This window comes from Jaculus jaculus, chromosome 10 (assembly GCF_020740685.1).
Source record: "Jaculus jaculus isolate mJacJac1 chromosome 10, mJacJac1.mat.Y.cur, whole genome shotgun sequence".
In the NCBI taxonomy this organism is placed as follows: Eukaryota; Metazoa; Chordata; class Mammalia; order Rodentia; family Dipodidae; genus Jaculus; species Jaculus jaculus.
The window spans coordinates 95,558,240-95,575,725 of record NC_059111.1 but is presented as its reverse complement, the minus strand read 5'-3'; the positions used below and the strand labels follow the sequence as shown (position 1 = coordinate 95,575,725).

Here is a 17,486-nt window from a genome sequence, read left to right as displayed (position 1 = left end):
TTGGGGAAGCCCGACTTTGGTATCAGTACTCAAAGCTCACCTTCCTATATCTACCCCAGAGGGTGTGAGTGTTATGGGTATGAATTTTGGATGGTGACAGAAACACCTATTTTTTTTTTAATTAAGTAGAAACTGGACACATCATCTGTTGGCACCATCATTTCCTTCCTTTCTGACCCACTCCACTGAGGACCCTCCTTAGTGGAGTTGCTGATATTCAGCATGGAAAACTCACCATGTGGGTTATGAGATGTGGGAACAGCGGTCAGTCACTGTAGGGGAAGAGGGGCACCCCTCCCATCCTGTGGCTGTTACATTCTTTCCACCTCCTCTTCTGCAAAATTCCCTGAGCCTTGGTGGGAGTGCTTTGACTCTATTTTGGTGTTGAGCTCTCAGCAGCTTCTGGATTCCTGCTTTGGTGGTGGTGTTTTTTTTGAATATTTTTTGTCATTTTTATTTCTTTATTTGAGAGTGACAGAAAGAGAGGGAGAGAAAGAGACAGATATAAAGGGAATGGGCATGCCAGGGCTTCCAGCCACTGCAAACGAACTCCAGATGCATGTGCCCCCTTGTGCATCTGGCTAACGTGGGTCCTGGGGAATCGAGCCTTGAACTGGGGTCCTTAGGCTTCACAGGCAAGCGCTTAACCGCTAAGCCATCTCTCCAGCCCTTTGGTGTGTTTTGAGTATCCTCAGTGTCTCCATCACCCTGAAGCAGGTTGTCAGGCTTGCAGTGGAAGTAGCATTCTTGCTCATCTTGTCGATTCCTCTCTGTTTCACCTGGGCCCTAGCTGTTGGGTGACACCTATAATTGACATGCGGAAATTGATTTGGAGAGCTGCTTCCTCGCCTCCTTGAGCCAGACAGGTGATGCTCTCAAGTTCCATCTTTGCCATAGCCCCCTTATCTCCCTTGGGTGGTACAAAAACCCAGGAGGCTTATGTGATGTTTAGAAAAGGATTAAGAGGTTCTGAATTTCTGCTCATTCTTGGCTCCTGGGAATCCAGAAGCCTTAAAACCTACAGATCCAGTGACTGTCCCTGAAGACCCTGCCTCAGCTTCCCTCTGGCTGTGCTGCTCCTGGCATTTCCCTGAGTCCAGACCTAGTAAGAGCACAAAAAACCTGCAGTGGGGCAATTAAAGCCAAGCCGAGTTCTTAAATTCAATGAAGAAACAAGATGGGAATACAAAGATGGATTCACACTCACTGAAACATTGGCCAGGTGGACCTTGTTCTCCCACTTTGGGGTGGAGGAAAGAATGGGAAGTTAGTTGAGAATTTTCCATCCACCTGGCATATTGTTCTAATTTCCAAGTGGTCTCACCACCACCTCTTCCTCCTCCATGGAGGAAATGGTGCCACTATGGTCTGTGTGGTCTGTGGGCATCCTGGCCTCCACAGCTACATCCAAGTCTGGTCCTTGATTTGTGACCACAAGGAGAATTTCTGATCCCTGAGGGGCCAATCTTAAATTGTCTTCCTAGACATCATACTTCTTTCAGACCCCTCCACTGAGGACCCCGAAAGACTACTAGTTTTCCAAAGTCCTTTTTTATCATTTCGGCCAAGGATCCTCTAGGAAGCCACTCAATGAAATAGGCAAGGATGGTAAATGAAAGCTGCTGTAAGTGACTATCCCAGGAATGCGCGAAGATAAGGTCCCATAGTGATCCCAGCTGGAGTCACACATGGTTGGAACAGCTACAGCCCTTGGCAGACGACAGGTAATTTACACAGCCAAATCAGAATGTTTCCTAATGAAAACACATCCCCGAACCCCGAAACCATCCTGAAGAAGACTAAATGTCACCACAGTTGGCAATTTATGGAAGACAGCAACTCCCCACCAAGCTTCGTATGCACTGTGCCTTGATGATCTCCCACCAAAAGTGAATGAAAAAAATGGCAATTGCAAAAAGCAAAGTGAACAGCACTTTACTGCTGTGGATGCTGCACATTGAATCCATGAATACGCTCCACTGTGGCAGTCCACAGGCATTCAAAATGCTAGTGGAAAGCATGCTATATGCCTCTGTTTCTGATACCCAGAATGCCCTTGGGGATGAAGCCAACCTCCTATTTTGCAAACTGGAATATACGATGATAAATGAAATTTCAGAATATATGGTCAGTGGCAAGTTCTTGACAATGGGCTGAGCAGGATTATGAATTGTTACTATTTTTTAAACGTGCTAGTCTGACCAGCTGATGGATGCCCAAACGTTGCTAGGCTAAAGAAACTCCAAGGTGAAATAATGTGGTGGTAGTTTCAAAGCACATGCAGTCTGATGTGGTAATTCTATTTATTGATAATTTTCACTACTCAGAGACAACTACTAAGAAATATTGATATATTTCTTTTCAGGATTATTTATTTATTATTCTTTGTTGTTGTTGTTGTTTTGAGGTAGGATCTCACTACAGTCCAAGCTGACCTGTAATTCACTATGTCGTCTCAGGGTGGTCTTGAACTCACGGCGATCCTCCTACCTCTGCCTCCTGAGTGCTGGGGTTAAAGGTGTGTGCCACCATACCCGGCTTCTTTTCAGTTTTTTTTACATGCCCATATAGCATATTTAAGCATCACACTAAAAACACAGATCTGTGTTCTGCTTTATTCACTTAACATTGTCTTGAGCCAGCGTGGTGGCGCACACCTTTAATCCCAGCACTAGGGAGGCAGAGGTAGGAAGATCACTGTGAGTTCCAGGCCACCCTGAGACTACATAGTGACTTGCAGGTCAGCCTGGGCCAGAGTGAGACCCTACCTCAAAAAAACAAAAAAGAAAAGAAAACATTTTCTTGTATGCACTTCTTATGTTCCCCCAAACCACAAATTGTAATAAATGTAATAGTGTATTATATGTTCTATAATTATTTAAATAAAACCATTTCCACTGAACATTCTTATCAAGAAGGGTCTCATGAAAATTTCTGTATATAAAATTTGTCTGCACTGACTGGATTTCTTTCATAGATGCTATTCCTCTATGTAGATGCCTCTGTTCAAATAATATGAAGATTTTAAGATTCCAAAAGACATATGGTCAAAATTCACATAATTATTGATTGGGCATGCTGCTATGAGCCATGTAAGGTGCTTAGCATGAGAAATGCCTTGGTGAACACAATCAACATTGCCCCTTGTTTTTACAGGACTTATCAAAAGCTTCAATCTGAGGAAAAAGTTTTTTTTTTTTTTTTTTTTTTTTTTTTTAGATTTAGAGTTAAGATTCGCGCAGAATTGTGGTTTCTTGTTAAGAAAAACGTAAGAACAAAAGACAATCTCTGCTGCTCTCAAAATGCAATTTATGCAGATCACTCCACAAACAAATGGTATTAAAATTTGCTAAGCACTCTAGCAGCTGTCAAAGTACCCATAAATTATGCATTATGCTCAGTTAGTTAAGGTTATAAAAGAATATTAGAAGTTGGTTTAACTCCAAATGGTACTCACGGGAGAAATAATAAAAAAAAAACAATTATTTCATTTCCAAGCTTACAAAAATGAAAAGGAATAATTCACATGCCAAAGGAGGTGTTTGTTTGTTTTTCCAAAAAGTTATCCAGGAAAACTTGCCAAAAGTGCTAGAAATGGGAAAAGTTAAGAGGAAGAAAAACCCTACTGGGGATTTCTTTATAATGTAATGTGTTGAGCTGGCATAGTTGGGTACTTGTCCTGGTCTAAGGTCTACTGAAAAGATTAACAAGGAGGGGAAGGAGAAAGTTAAAAAAAAAAAAAAAGCACACAGCTAGGAGAAAATATCTATATTCATATAATCAATAAAGCATTAATTTCCAGTGTCTATGAAGAACTCTTCAAACTAATAATGAATAAACAATATCCAATGGTCAATAAACATGAAAACATGCTCAGTCTCATTAATACAACAATCTGTGAACTAAATCCAGGATGACATATCACAATATCACATTGGCTGAAATCAAAAAGCCAGAAAATACCAAAAATTGCCAATAACTATAGCAACAAAAAGTTTTTATATGCTACTACAAATTGCTAATGCTGAATTGGAAAAAAAAATCCTTGAAATTTTCTTTTCAGGCTGGAAACACATCAATCTTTTGACCATAAACTCTATTCTAGGCTATAATATATATTCTGCATACCATGTCCTATTGGACACATACAAGATTGCACATAATAGAGCTGCTTGTTTTTTGCCGGGGGGAGACCAAAATGACATTGACAAGAACATGGTGTGGACATGTAAATGAAATGTCCCCCATAGGCTCATGTGTTTTGAATGCACTGTCTGCCTGTAGGGAAAGTCGTGGGACCTTTAGGAGGTAGAGGTCTGGTAATGGAGGTGTGTCATTGGGGGTGGCCCCTAGGGTTTCATAACCACACTCATTTGCCAGTGATAGCTCTCTCTTGCTTTCCCCAAGCTGGTGTGACAAGATGTAACATCCTGGTTGTCTGTTCTGTCATGCTTTCCCTGGCATGATGAAGCTTCCTTTTGAAACCAGAAGCTGAAATAAACCCTTTGCTGTCAAATCCTGCCTATGGTTGGGTGCTTTGTCCCAGCAAGGAAAAGGTAACTGCTGTGCATGGAAAAATGGGAACATAATGGTGCTATAGCTTCAGCCATCAACAAAGAAGAGTCTCAGAAACATGAGCACAGTCTCAGAAGACATCAGGCAGAATATTAGCCTTCTCTGTTCTTGTATTGAGAACTTTAATATGTGAACACAGTGCAACTTAGATATATTCCCATCACATTATACTCATGTCCCATCTCTCCCACCTCCATCTCACTGAGGGCGCTCCTCAGTGGGGTTTATCACGAATCACTATCACTATTGGGCACACTAATCTCTGTGGATAGGGGCAATGCCTCAGAGTACACCTTCCCACACTGTGGCTCTGATATTTTTTCAACCCTCTTCCACAAAGTTCTCTGAGCCCTAGAGGGTGTCTTATAAGTCTCCTTTAATATTGAACTCTGCTCTGATGAGTTTTGAGTCTCCTCAGTGTCCACCACCTGGAGGATGGCAGAGCATTTCCTTAGCACTCAAAATGTAACAATGGCAAGCAGTGTCTCCTGTTAAGGACACACCAGGAAATAGCAATGCAGAAGTTCAGAGTGGCGGTCACCTTCCTGGACTTACTTTCTTTTTTCTTTCTTTCTTTATTTTTTTTTCCAAAATTTTTTATTAACAACGTCCACGATTATATAAAGTAACACAGTAATAAATAACTGGCAGATGAGGATTTAAAAAAAATAGCCTAGGGCTGGAGAGATGGTTTAGCGGTTACGCGCTTACCTGTGAAGCCTAAGGACCCCGGTTCAAGGCTCGGTTCCCCAGGTCCCACGTTAGCCAGATGCACAAGGGGGCGCACGCGTCTGGAGTTCGTTTGCAGAGGCTGGAAGCCCTGGCGTGCCCATTCTCTCTCTCTCTCTCTCTCTGTCTTTCTCTCTGTGTCTGTCGCTCTCAAATAAATAAATTAATTAATTAAAAAAAATAGCCTAGAGACAAGCGAGGCAGGCGAAAAGTGTTAAGGTGGGACTGAGTGCGTGGTCTCTAGACAGCTTTTAAATAAGATGAGGTATGGACTAAGACACGGAAAGGAGACAAACCCCATGGTTACCTTCACAGTTATCTTCTGGCTAAAGAGTGTGTCCTCAGAGAGTTGCAGGAAGTATATAAGCTCCCATCAGTAGCTTAATTTCATTTATCAAGGTCAGTGCATGAGGGCGGTGCAATGGAGGAAGCCCATTATCATTCAATCTATTCTGCTTTTTCTGTTCCTAGTTTTCTTTTTCACACCTCGCTTGGCTATCTGAATCATATACTCTATTGATTGGGTCCTGCCCCAAGATGGAGCAAGTGTATGTAGTGAATCTCTCTCTCTCTTTCTCTCTTCTGGGTTTTAGTTTGTTTGGTTAAGACAGAATCCCTTACATCCCAAGCTGGCCTCAAACTCACTATGCATCCAAGATGACCTTAAACTCTGGTTACCCTGCCTTCATCTGCACAGTACTGGCCTCAGGCTTGTGCCTCCACGCCTGGTTCATGTGGTGCTGGGGACCGAACCCAGGGCTTTCTGCACACTAGGCAAGCATCTACCAACTGAGCTGCATCCCCAGCCTGTAGTTTAGTTATTCTTTAGCTAAACTTAGTGGCCCAAGCAAAAAGAAAATCTTTATTTTGCAGAACTCATAGTTAGATCAGGAATTTTGCTACAAACTATAAGAGCTGCAATTTCAGAGAAAATAGGTTAGATAGCTGTCCCAAACTCAATGGTCCAGTAAATATGAAATTTAAATATTCTACAGTGGGAACTGATGATATTTTTGGCTTCACAATTGGTAGGAAGTACTGTTTTTCTTAAAGGAGTTAGAGCATTAGAAACATGCATTAGGATAATAAAATTTTCAAGAGAATCTTATAAACTAGGGTGAAAATTAGATTTGGGGCTTTAGTGGCTGGGATTCTAATTTAACATGCCGTAGAATTCACCTCATCAAATTGCTAAACTAATCTTTCATGCCAACAACTGCCCAGGTTAATAAAAAAAAAAAAACACTTGAAACTTTTCACATGTTAATAAATAAGAGAAAATATAAAACCACAGACCTTTCTCCTTAAATGCAAGTATGTGAGCTTAATGGAGCCACTTTGATTTGATCGAGGCATTCTAATTAGTGAATCAAATTGCTCTCATTTTTCATAGTTCTTGTTCAACAAAACTTGCTGCGTATGCTTACAACAATGTGACCAAAATTACAACAATGTCACCACAGATACTGTCTGGTGCTGGGCTATTATACTGAGTTGACTTCAACATCTTTCTAAACACCATGTGCTCTGGATGTAGGCCAGGATTGGGCTGTTGTCATTCATCAGATACTTTAGGAAGAGTCTCTCAATCACCACTTCTCAAAAAAAGCATGAAAACAGTAACATGCAGTGTGTGTGTGTGTGTGTGTGTGTGTGTGTCCTATTGTGAGAAGTCTTTGACTAAGGGTTTTGGTGTCTAAGGGTTTTGACATGGTTTTAGGGAAGGGGTAAGGTAATTCTCAGGTTTCTCTTGGCATTTTCTCCCTCTGTGGGCTCTGCTTGGACTCTGGGCTGTGAGAGGCCGTCTTACCATAGATGTGTGTGTGTGTGTGTGTGTGTGTGTGTGTGTGTGTGTGTGTGTGTGTGTAGGGGTGGGGAATGCATATGCACGTGGGTGACTATGGCGAGGGAAGCCAGAAGACAACCTCATATTGCATTCCTTTGAAATACTATGTTTTTTTTTGTTGTTTGTTTATTTTTATGCATTTATTTGAAGTGACAGAGAGACAGAGAGAGAAAGTGACAGAGAAAGAGAGAGAGAGAGAGAATGGGTGCACCAGGGCCTCCAGCCACTGCAAATGAACTCCAGATGCATGTGCCCCCTTGTGCATCTGGCTTATGTGGGTCCTGGGGAATCAAGTCTCAAACCGGGGTCCTTAGGCTTCACAGGCAAGCACTTAACCACTAAGCCATTTCTCCAGCCCATGTTTTTGTTTTTTAAATACAGAATCTTTCATTGTCCTGGCATTAACCAAGTAGGCTAAGCTAGCTAGACAGAGAGCTTCAATAACCTGCCTGTCTCTGCCTCCCCATGGCTGGGATTACAAATTCACATTCACTACCACACCCCCATGGGTTTACCCATCGGTTCCAGGGATGGGCCTTGGAGCCTCATGCTTGTGAAGCGCTTTACCACCTGAGACATCTCCCCAGCCCACAGACCACTTCCTGTGGGTGGCTGCTGTTTGCTGTCTCCCAGCCTAGCCCTGGTTTTCAAGTTTTCCCATTGTTTTTCCAGGTTTTGGAGGTAACATGCATTTAAATATAAGACAAACGTAAGCATATGTGTATGTTAGGTACAAATATATGCTGAGTGAGTTTGCTTTATTTTTAGTCTTTTCATTTTTTTATTTATAGTCATTCATAAACTTAATGCTCTATTTATTCTACAAGGTTGGTTATTACATGTCTTAATATAACTCTTTTTTTAAAAAATATTTTTTGTTTATTTATTTATTTGAGAGCGACAGACACAGAGAGAAAGACAGATAGAGGGAGAGAGAGAGAATGGGCGCACCAGGGCTTCCAGCCTTTGCAAATGAACTCCAGACACGTGTGCCCCCTTGTGCATCTGGCTAACGTGGGACCTGGGGAACCGAGCCTCGAACCGGGGTCCTTAGGCTTCACAGGCAAGCGCTTAACCGCTAAGCCATCTCTCCAGACCCTTAATATAACTCTTTAAGAATACTAATTTCATCTGGGCATGATGGTGCATATCTTTAATCCCAGCACTCAGGAGGCAGAGGTAGGAGGAACACTGTGAGTTCAAGGCCAGCCTGAGACTACATAGTGAATTCCAGGTCAGCCTGGGCTAGAGGAAGATCCTACCTTGAAAACCAAAATAAATAAATAAAAAGTAAAAATAAAAAGAATTAAATTAGACTAAAAGAAAGAATATGAGCTGGGCATGGTGGTGCATGCCTTTAATCCCAGCACTCGGGAGGCAGAGGTAGGAGGACCACCGTGAGTTCAAGGCCACCCTGAGACTACATAGTGAATTCCAGGTCAGCCTGTACTAGAGTGAGACCCTGCCTTGAAAAACAACAGCAAAAGAACACTAATTTAAATTTTAGAAGTTAATTTTTTTTCACTTAATAAGTCATTTAGAAAATATCTTAACAAAAAGCTGGGCATGGTGGTGCACACCTTTAATCCCAGCACTCGGGAGGCAGAGGTAGGAGGATCGTTATGAGTTCAAGGCCACCCTGAGAATACATAGTGAATTCCAGGTCACCCTTGGCTAGAATGAGACCCTACCTCAAAAAAAAAAAAAAATGTGAAAATATCTTAACAACTCAATCTTTTATTCTTCCTAAATTATTTGCTTCTTCATATATATGAATATAAATGGAAAGACTGATTCCACATGACCCAGGCGATGAGTGATCATACTAATCCTGATATATGCTAGAATCCTTTCAGGAATGAAGGGGAAGCCTTCTTACTAATTTTGCTGGGTCAATAGGCTTAAATCTGGACAGTCCCAAGCAACCGGGGCGGGGGGGGCAAGATCAACCATCCCACAGGTGAGGTTTTAGGTCTTTCCCTACCTGCCACCATCCCAGGTGCTGTGAAATATAGCAGCACCACAGCTTCCAGACTTTTCTTGCCAAACAATTATTCAGAATATCCATTGACAGTTTATCATTTGATGAGGGCTACTCCTGGATAATCCCGGGAGGGATAGAAATAAAGCTTCCTGTGAAGGGAGAGACGGCTTCTTCCAAAACTGGGGTGGAGTAGCCCGGCGTCTGCCCTCCTCTGCTTCTGTGTTTCTTCATGCCCCAAACCTCATTATCTCTGACAGCTTCTCCGTAGATGTGGGGCCAACCTCCCCAACAACATGGCAGCCCACAGGAGGGAACCCTCATGATATGGGGCTGCTAAGCAATAACAGTCCTTTGGAATTCCTGTATAAGTTTGTGGGAAAAAACAAACACATAGTCGTAGGGAAATAGCACTTGAGGGAAAACCTGGTGAGCTGTTAGCTTGCCTCTCTGATTCCTTCAAATATGCATATCCTTGTGTTCTTGTGTGTGGAGTTTTGACTCTGCCTTCTGGTAGACAGGTAAGAGTCTCTTGGTATATGAAAGTTTCTGACTCCCTTTTCATCATTGGTGGGAGTGTTGGGCAGGGGATATCCTGAGAAAGAAGGCTAATGCAAGAGCCAGGTCTAGCAGGTCTTCTTTCTGCAAGCAGGCACCTTTAACCACTGGCCTTCTTTTTAAAATGGAAGGGCCAAACTCTGCTGACTGCCTTCTCTGACAAAACCCTCACTAGACCTTCACTGGATGACTACAGTCCTTATGTGCTGCTAAAGGGATCCATTACACTTCCCCAAACAGACTTCCACTGCCCCCAAGAGCAGTTGGCCTTTGGGATAATTATTGCCACTATATTTTATCAAATATAGGATGTTATAAATTACAATATACACCATCACATTATATTCCACCAAGAAAGAAAAACAATGCTGTCAATTCAACTGTGGCATGTCATCAATTTGAAAATGTGCCCCGATTTTACAGATATTAAAATGTGAAAAATTTGTCTCTTACAGTCAACAGGGACACACTTTTTTCCTTTCCATTTCCCACCAGTTGGTTATTAATTTCTTTCCAAGCCCCAGCCACAGGGGATGGGACTGGAGCTAGCCTGCCTGCTACTGTTTAACCTGATTCATTACATCCTGCCAATCTGTTCCCTACTTTAGTTCTGAGACATGACATCTCCATCAGTCCCCACCCCACCCCCCATGAGCGAGCCTAACAGTGGAAGAAAAGGGGAGCTGAGTGAATAGTCTAAATCAAACTTTAACAAATGGCTGATTTAGGATGAGAACTCAGGTATTCTGACAGTAAACCATCATCATATAGTGTCTCCTTGACAGCACCTCTCCAATAATTGCTTTGGTTAGGGCTGTGTGAAAAGAAAATTGTTATGTTTGTATTAAGTCTACACCACAAGGCACTGTAAGAAATGGCTTTATCAAGTCAGACCATATTTAATGCCTGCAAGCTATGGAGAATGTGGCATACACAGTCACAAGCTTTTCCCTTGGGAGAGCTGGGAAGGAAATGTCTCTCCCATGTTTCCTAACGACAACCATGCTTCTGAAACAACCATGCTTCTCTCTCAACAACAGACTTTATCTTAAGGTCATCTGAAACTGACAAGAGGGTTCTTCCATACTATAGAAGTATTTTCTAAAAGGCTCCTCGTCCTTCACTTTTCCCTGGTTTAGACTGAGACTTTGATAATGAACATGTTATATAAAATAATTAGCATCAGTTGTTTTCTTGTTGCCTGGGACAAACTATGCCTGAGCAGAAGCAGTTTAAGGAAGAAAATGATTTATTTCAGCTTAGTGTTGAGGGAGGTAGCTCCACATGGCAGGAGCAGACAGTGGTGGCATCTTCACATCAGTGAGTGAAAAGAGCCAGGAGCTGGACTGGAAGACCTCAAGTGACACACTTCCACAAACTTCACCTCCTAAAGGTTCTGTACCCTTCCCAAACAGCACCGTGAGCCTCTGGGGGCACATTTTACATTCAAACCACTATGGGTAAACACTGAAACTACTAAAAGTTTGAATAGGAATAAAATAATATAAATATTGACTGCAAAGTCAAAATAACTCTTCTCTTTAAAAAAAATAGGTTCTATACATTGAATATAATTCTTTCCCCCATCCAGCCCCTGAATCAACTCTTAAGTACAGAATTGTAGAAGAGGGAAAAAGACAAGGTGAAATTAAAATATTTACATTTACATGATATACATTGGGGTCAGAAAAAATAATTTCTAAATTACTGTAAATGAGAAGAACAAAATATATAACAAAAGACAAAGCAATCAGTAAAATGGAAAAAAACACACCAGATAAGCCAACAAAATTCTCCAACTATCTCAAATTCATCAGGTGATACAAAACAAAGTGACCGAAATAGAACTGAATTTACATAAAACCAGGTATGGTGGCACACTCCTTGAATCCCAGCATTCAGGGAGGCAGAGGTAGGAGGATCGCCATGAGTTCGAGGCCACCTTGAGACTACAGACTGAGTTCCACGTCAGCCTGAGCTAGGGTGAAAACCCTACCTCGAAAAACCAAAAAATAAAATAAGATAAAAAATAAACAATTGGAGTGAAAAGCAGACTCAGATTCAGTTAAAGAAGAACAGTGTGGACATGATTAAATTCTGCCTCCAGAGAGCCGGGAGTGGTGGCACGCACCTTTAATCCCAGCACTCGGGAGGCAGAGGCAGGAGGATCGTCATGAGTTCGAGGCCACCCTGAGACCACACAGTGAATTCCAGGTCAGCCTCAACTAGAGTGAGACTCTACCTCGAAAAAACCAAAAACCAAACCAAACAAAACAAAAATTCCACCTCCAGAGCAAGACAAAAGGAGAGCAACGGCAGGTGGTACTGATATCATCAAAGCAAAGCAAAGCCATCAATAAAACAGTGAACAAAAGGAACCTTCATGCTGAAACAAGATGAAACCCATGAATTTATGATCATGATCTGGAGCATTTATGAGCTGATTAACATAATGTCAAAGTTTATATAATGAAAAAGCTATTTGCTGTAAGAGTAAAAAAGACAGAAACACAATTGGAGTGCAATACTAAAATACTAACAGCATGTGTTCTAAACAGGTTGATGAAGATAAAGGCTGTGCTTCGGTAGTTTAAATAGCAGAATTAGTAGAAGCGGCAAATTTTTGTATCACGGGTATTTATTTTGAACCCACTGGTTGGTCAAATTTAACACAATAAGGGGCTGTAGAGTATTCAAAACAGCTGGTAAGGGCATAAGGGTTTTCTAGATAGCTCTCTGACTGGCAGTTCTTTTGTTCAAGGAAGCCAGGTCAGTAAGGGGTGTCCAATAGTTGCCAATTAGGGAGTCAAGTTGTCCATTCCCCAATATCTTTGTTTATTTATGGGGAGATGAACAGCGCTTACAGTAAGAATTTACATTAACAATGACAGTGATTTTTATAGCTCTGAACAATGTTTAATACCTGCTCAACTCCCCCAAGGAGACGTGGGCCCTCATCATCTATCTCAATACATCCTAGAAGAGATGTGGAGGAGTGAGTCGTTGCTGTTCCCCACATGGGTTGCACTGACACTGCAGAGAAAGGTCAGTGTGAAAGTGTGTCTTTGCACAAGTCCTCCTGTGCCCTCCAGGTCGAAGGGAGAGAGGTTTCTTATTACCACCGCATGGTAGGAACTCGGGCTCCCCAGGTGGCCTTTGAGAACACTAGGGGTCAGTAATATTGGGCAGTAATGAAAGTCTTGGCTCAGCATAAGACCTTCTTTGACATTATCCCATCAGGAAGGAGGAGGAGGACTTCCACACAGCCAGAGGTTGAAGATCAATGCTGACAGATGTGAGGAATATGGGAGAATGAACTCACACTTTTGTCCACAGGGTTTGGCTGTACCAGGGAAGCTACTATTCATGCTTCCTGTCTTACAAGACTGCCACTGGAGAGAAGAGGCTTTTCTTGAGGATTTGTTGATGTACACATTACTATGTTGGGTTTGTAGTTTCTCTAGTAACCGGTTCAAGACAAGTAAGCAAACAGAAAACCCAGGAGGTCAACACCATGTTTCTGGGTTTTTTTTTTAATGCTTTATCTATTTATTATTTATTTATATACAGAGAAAGAGTGAGAGAGAGATGGAGAGAATGGGTGCTCTAGGGCCTCTAGCCACTGCAAACAAACTCCAGATGCATGTACCACCATGTGCATCTGGCTTATGTAGGTTCTGGGGAACTGAACCTGCATCCTTAGGCTTCACAAGCAAGCACCTTAACCACTAAGCAATCTCTCCAGCCCAGTTTTAAATTAGATTCTGCAGTGGCTAGCCAATGTGCTTTCCTTCTATCTCTCAGAGTTTAAAGTTCATTTATTATACAGTGTCCAAGGTTTTAGCTGTTATTTAGGGGGAAGAATTAGAAAAAGCCAAAGTCCTCCCTGCCAAGAGGTTAGACTATGGCTTTGGTATCTCCAAGTGTATTTAAAGGAGGGCATCAGATCATGAAAGATCAGATGAGGTTTGTGAAGTTAAACTACTATTGCAGAACAAGGCCAGGTGGAAAAAAGATAACATCAAAACTTTTAGAGTTATGGAGTAGGTTATTTGGAGGGAGAGGCTAATATTTTTAAAGGGAAAGTCATTAGAGGACTCTTAAAATATTTAAACAGGGGGCTGGAGAGATGGCTTAGTGGTTAAGGTACTTGCTGCAAAGCCAAAGGACCTTGGTTCAATTCCTCAGAACTCACGTAAGCCAGATGCACAAGGTGGCACATGCATCTAGAGTTCGTTTGCAGTGGCTGGAGGCCCTGGAGTGCCCATTCTCTCCCTCCTTCTCTCTTGCTGTCTCTTTCTATCTCTTAAATAAATAAATAAAATATATATTTAAACAGGGTTGGAGAGATGGCTTAGCAGTTAAGGCGCTTGCCTGCGAAGCCTAAGGACCCATGTTCTACTCTCCAGATTCCACTTTAGCCAGATGCACAAAGGTGAGGCAAGCACAAAGTCACACATACCCACTAGGTGGCACAATCATCTGGAAATCGATTACAGTGGCTGAGGCCCTGGAGTGGCAATTCTCTCTCTCTCTCTCTCTCTCTAAAATAAAAAAAATATTTAAAATATTTAACTTTCAGTGCAGTACTATGTAGAGATTTATTTATACTAGTCATCATGCATAGAGAAAAGAACATTTCCCAGTCCCAAGGGATATGTTTCAATGTTTTCACAACCAGGATAGCCTTGCTAGCACATTAGTTCAATATCAGCTTTGCCTATAAATAGTAAGCTTGTTTGCTGCAAAAGACATGGAGTGAAACTACAAAGTTGATTAAAATTGTTATATATTTTTAAGATTATTTATTTATCTGTTTATTTCAAAGAGTCAGATAGAGAGCATGCATGCATGCATGTGCATGAGAAAGAGAGAGAGAGAGAGGGAGAGAATGGGCGTACCAAGGCCTCCAGCCACTGCAAACGAACTCTAGATGCATGTGCCATCTTGTGCATCTGGCATATGTGGATCCTTTGGCTTTGCAGGCAAGTGCCTTAACCACTAAGCAATTTCTCCAGCCTAAAATTGTTATATTTCTAATGGCACACAATATACAATGTCTGAACAAGCGGAAGAAAAGAATTGATAGTCTTTATTCACTCACATTACTGAACAAGTCAAGAGTGCCTTGAAATTGTTTTAACTGATTCCTTGGAGAGATGCAGGTGAGAAAGATTCCCTGTTGGTCAGAAGTTAAATGGAGTGGCACCATTCTTCCATGTTAGAATAAAGCAAGTGAATATTCTAGAGTGAAGGTTACGACTATTGAAAATGTGAGCTGCGTGGTCCCAGTTAGACATCTCCAAAGGTAACTACACACAGTGATGCAGAGATGTTGGAAGACTTTGTCATCTGACAAAGGAAGCAGCTAGTAAAATAATTTTTAATATGGGAAAAATGCAAGTGACATTTACAAAAGTTAAGAAAACACTATTTGAGGATAGAGAGATGGTACAGTGGTTAAAGGCACTTTCTTCAAAGCATGATAGTCCGGGTTCAAGTTCCCCTCTAAAGCCAGGTGCACAAAGTGGCATAAACAATCTGGAGTTTGTTTGCAGGGGCAAGATGTTCTGGGACTCCCATTCTCTTGCTCCTCTCTGTCTCTCTCTCTCTCTCAAAGTATTAAGTAAATAAGTATTTATAAAAACCTCATATTTAAAACAATAAAATAATGAAGGATACTATTCAGAAAAATCACAAAAAAACTGCTTGAGAGAATTAAGTCATCCTTTTTATAAGAGGTTGATTAAGTGAGAAACTGATGAGATTCAAGGCCACTTAAGGCAAAGGGACTTGGCATTATCATAGCAACTTGTCCATGTTTAAGTTCAGGTATCAACGTGATAATCTACTGTGGCCTTGTGGGATTGGAGGGAGGATGGGCTTGGTGTTGGAACCTGAGTGACTTATGGTAGCCGAATGTCTCCTGTGTGAGGGGCATACAGTAGGCACAGGCAGCTCTGTAAAACATTAAGAAAAAGAGATAGTGTTTGAAGTTAATTCCTTGCAACACTAAACAAAGGAAAGACTTGCATGATGTAAGCAACAGAATAAGTTTAGACATAAAAATGCCTAAAATGTACCCAGCACTTTAGTACTTACTTAGAGGATGACATATAACTATGAGGTAAACGCTATTGTTCACAAAGTGTCATGGTTTGAGTGTGAAATGTGTCTGTGATTAAGCTACACACTCAGTCCCTAGCTAGTTGAGCCTTTACGAGGTGGAGCCTTGCTGGAGGAGAGGTATTGCTGGGGGTGGACCTTGAAGTCTGTTAGTTCAGTCCTACCGGCTGGTTCATTAGCTAGCTCACTCCTGCCACTGCCTTCTAGCTGGTGTGACAAGATGTGACGTCCAGCCTCTGCTCTGCCATGCTTTCCCTGCCATGAGGAAACTGCCTTAAGACCTTAAGCCAAAACAAACCCTTTCCTCCTCTCAGCTGCTTTTGGTTGGGATGTTGTGTCCCAGAAATGAGAAGATAATTGCTACACAAGACCTAAATGTTAACTGATTTGCCCAGTATTACGCAGCCAGATATATAGACATAGGACTAGAAGTCAGGCATGGTGACTCATGCCTGTAATCCTAGCACTCACGATTGCCATGAGTTTGAGGCTAGGTATAAAAAACTAAGGCATCAATGTCATTCAGAGAAGATGGAGGTGAGGTCAGGTATATCATGTGCATAGTGGGACAAGGATTAGGTTGTGGAGACTTGCCTAGTGACCAGGAGGCTTTGACTGTGAGCAGTTGTGATACTGCTCTTCCGCTTTGCCCACAGCATCTGCAACCAGGCTCCCGTCCATACTCTGTCACCGTTGTGCGCATGCCACCAAGTGAATGCCCATTAATAAAAAAAGCCAAGTTCATAGTGGGAAGAAACTCTGTTGTTTTGTTTTCTCTGGCCCCAGAACTTTCCCAGCACAGCTCAGTGTGGTTTAGGAGACATGTAATCAGGTCTCCGGCTCCTTTCTCTCAACCAAGGAGGGTGGAGTCATGCCTCTGTTACCATGTTCTTGCCTGGGTAATGACTGCCTGATAGGTCTCTGTAACATCTAATGCAGTGTTCAACATGGCCCAAAGCAGCATAATATGGCTCTCAAACTAGAGGAAGCCATAAGATGTGCTTGAAAACCACAAAGGGATTACTGGTAAGGATCAGAACAGCTATAGCTGTTCACCTCTTACAGAGGTAAGATGCTTAGGAGAATTAAGACATTGAACAACAGTTGTGTATACTGGGGAACTGGGGGAAAAAAGCAAAAACAAAGAACACTCAGAAAAGGCATGGAAATATGTTAAGCCTTTATGTATGGATAGAGAAGGTCTTCCCTCACACTTAGCCAGCCTGCAACTTTATACAGATGGCTGTTTTCTTCAATGTCTGATTTTCCATAAAGATCATCAGGCATACAAAGGATCGTGAAAACATGGTCCCTTCAAAGTAACGAAATGAATCTAGACATCAACCATGAAAAACCTACCACAGTCTTCTGCTGTATGGATGAAAATTGACAACCACAATGTCTAACATGTATCCAGCGCTCTACTACTTAATTATTCCTTTGTACCACGAATATATATACCATACAATATATGATAATACATTTTTATAAAATAGAAATTATTACTACTAACGCCCATATGTTAACTGATTCACACCATATTCGGAAGCCAGATATTTAGACCCAGAAATGCAATTAGAAATCAGGCATGGTGATTGATGCCTGTAATCTTAGCACTCAAGAGAATGAGGCAGAAACATTTCCATGAGTTTGAGGCCAGTCTGAACTACA

At 41.8% G+C, this 17,486-nt stretch overlaps 1 protein-coding gene across 1 annotated transcript in view; it reads right to left on the bottom strand.

Annotated features, from left to right (window-relative positions):
* Window positions 1–959: 959 nt before the first annotated feature.
* Window positions 960–17,486, bottom strand: part of Lrguk (leucine rich repeats and guanylate kinase domain containing) — a 145,635-nt gene continuing 129,108 nt past the window's right edge. The window contains exon 20 of the mRNA XM_045160075.1: window positions 960–1,102. Within this exon, the coding sequence (XP_045016010.1) occupies window positions 960–1,102 (143 nt within the window). The remainder of the gene's footprint in view (window positions 1,103–17,486) is intronic.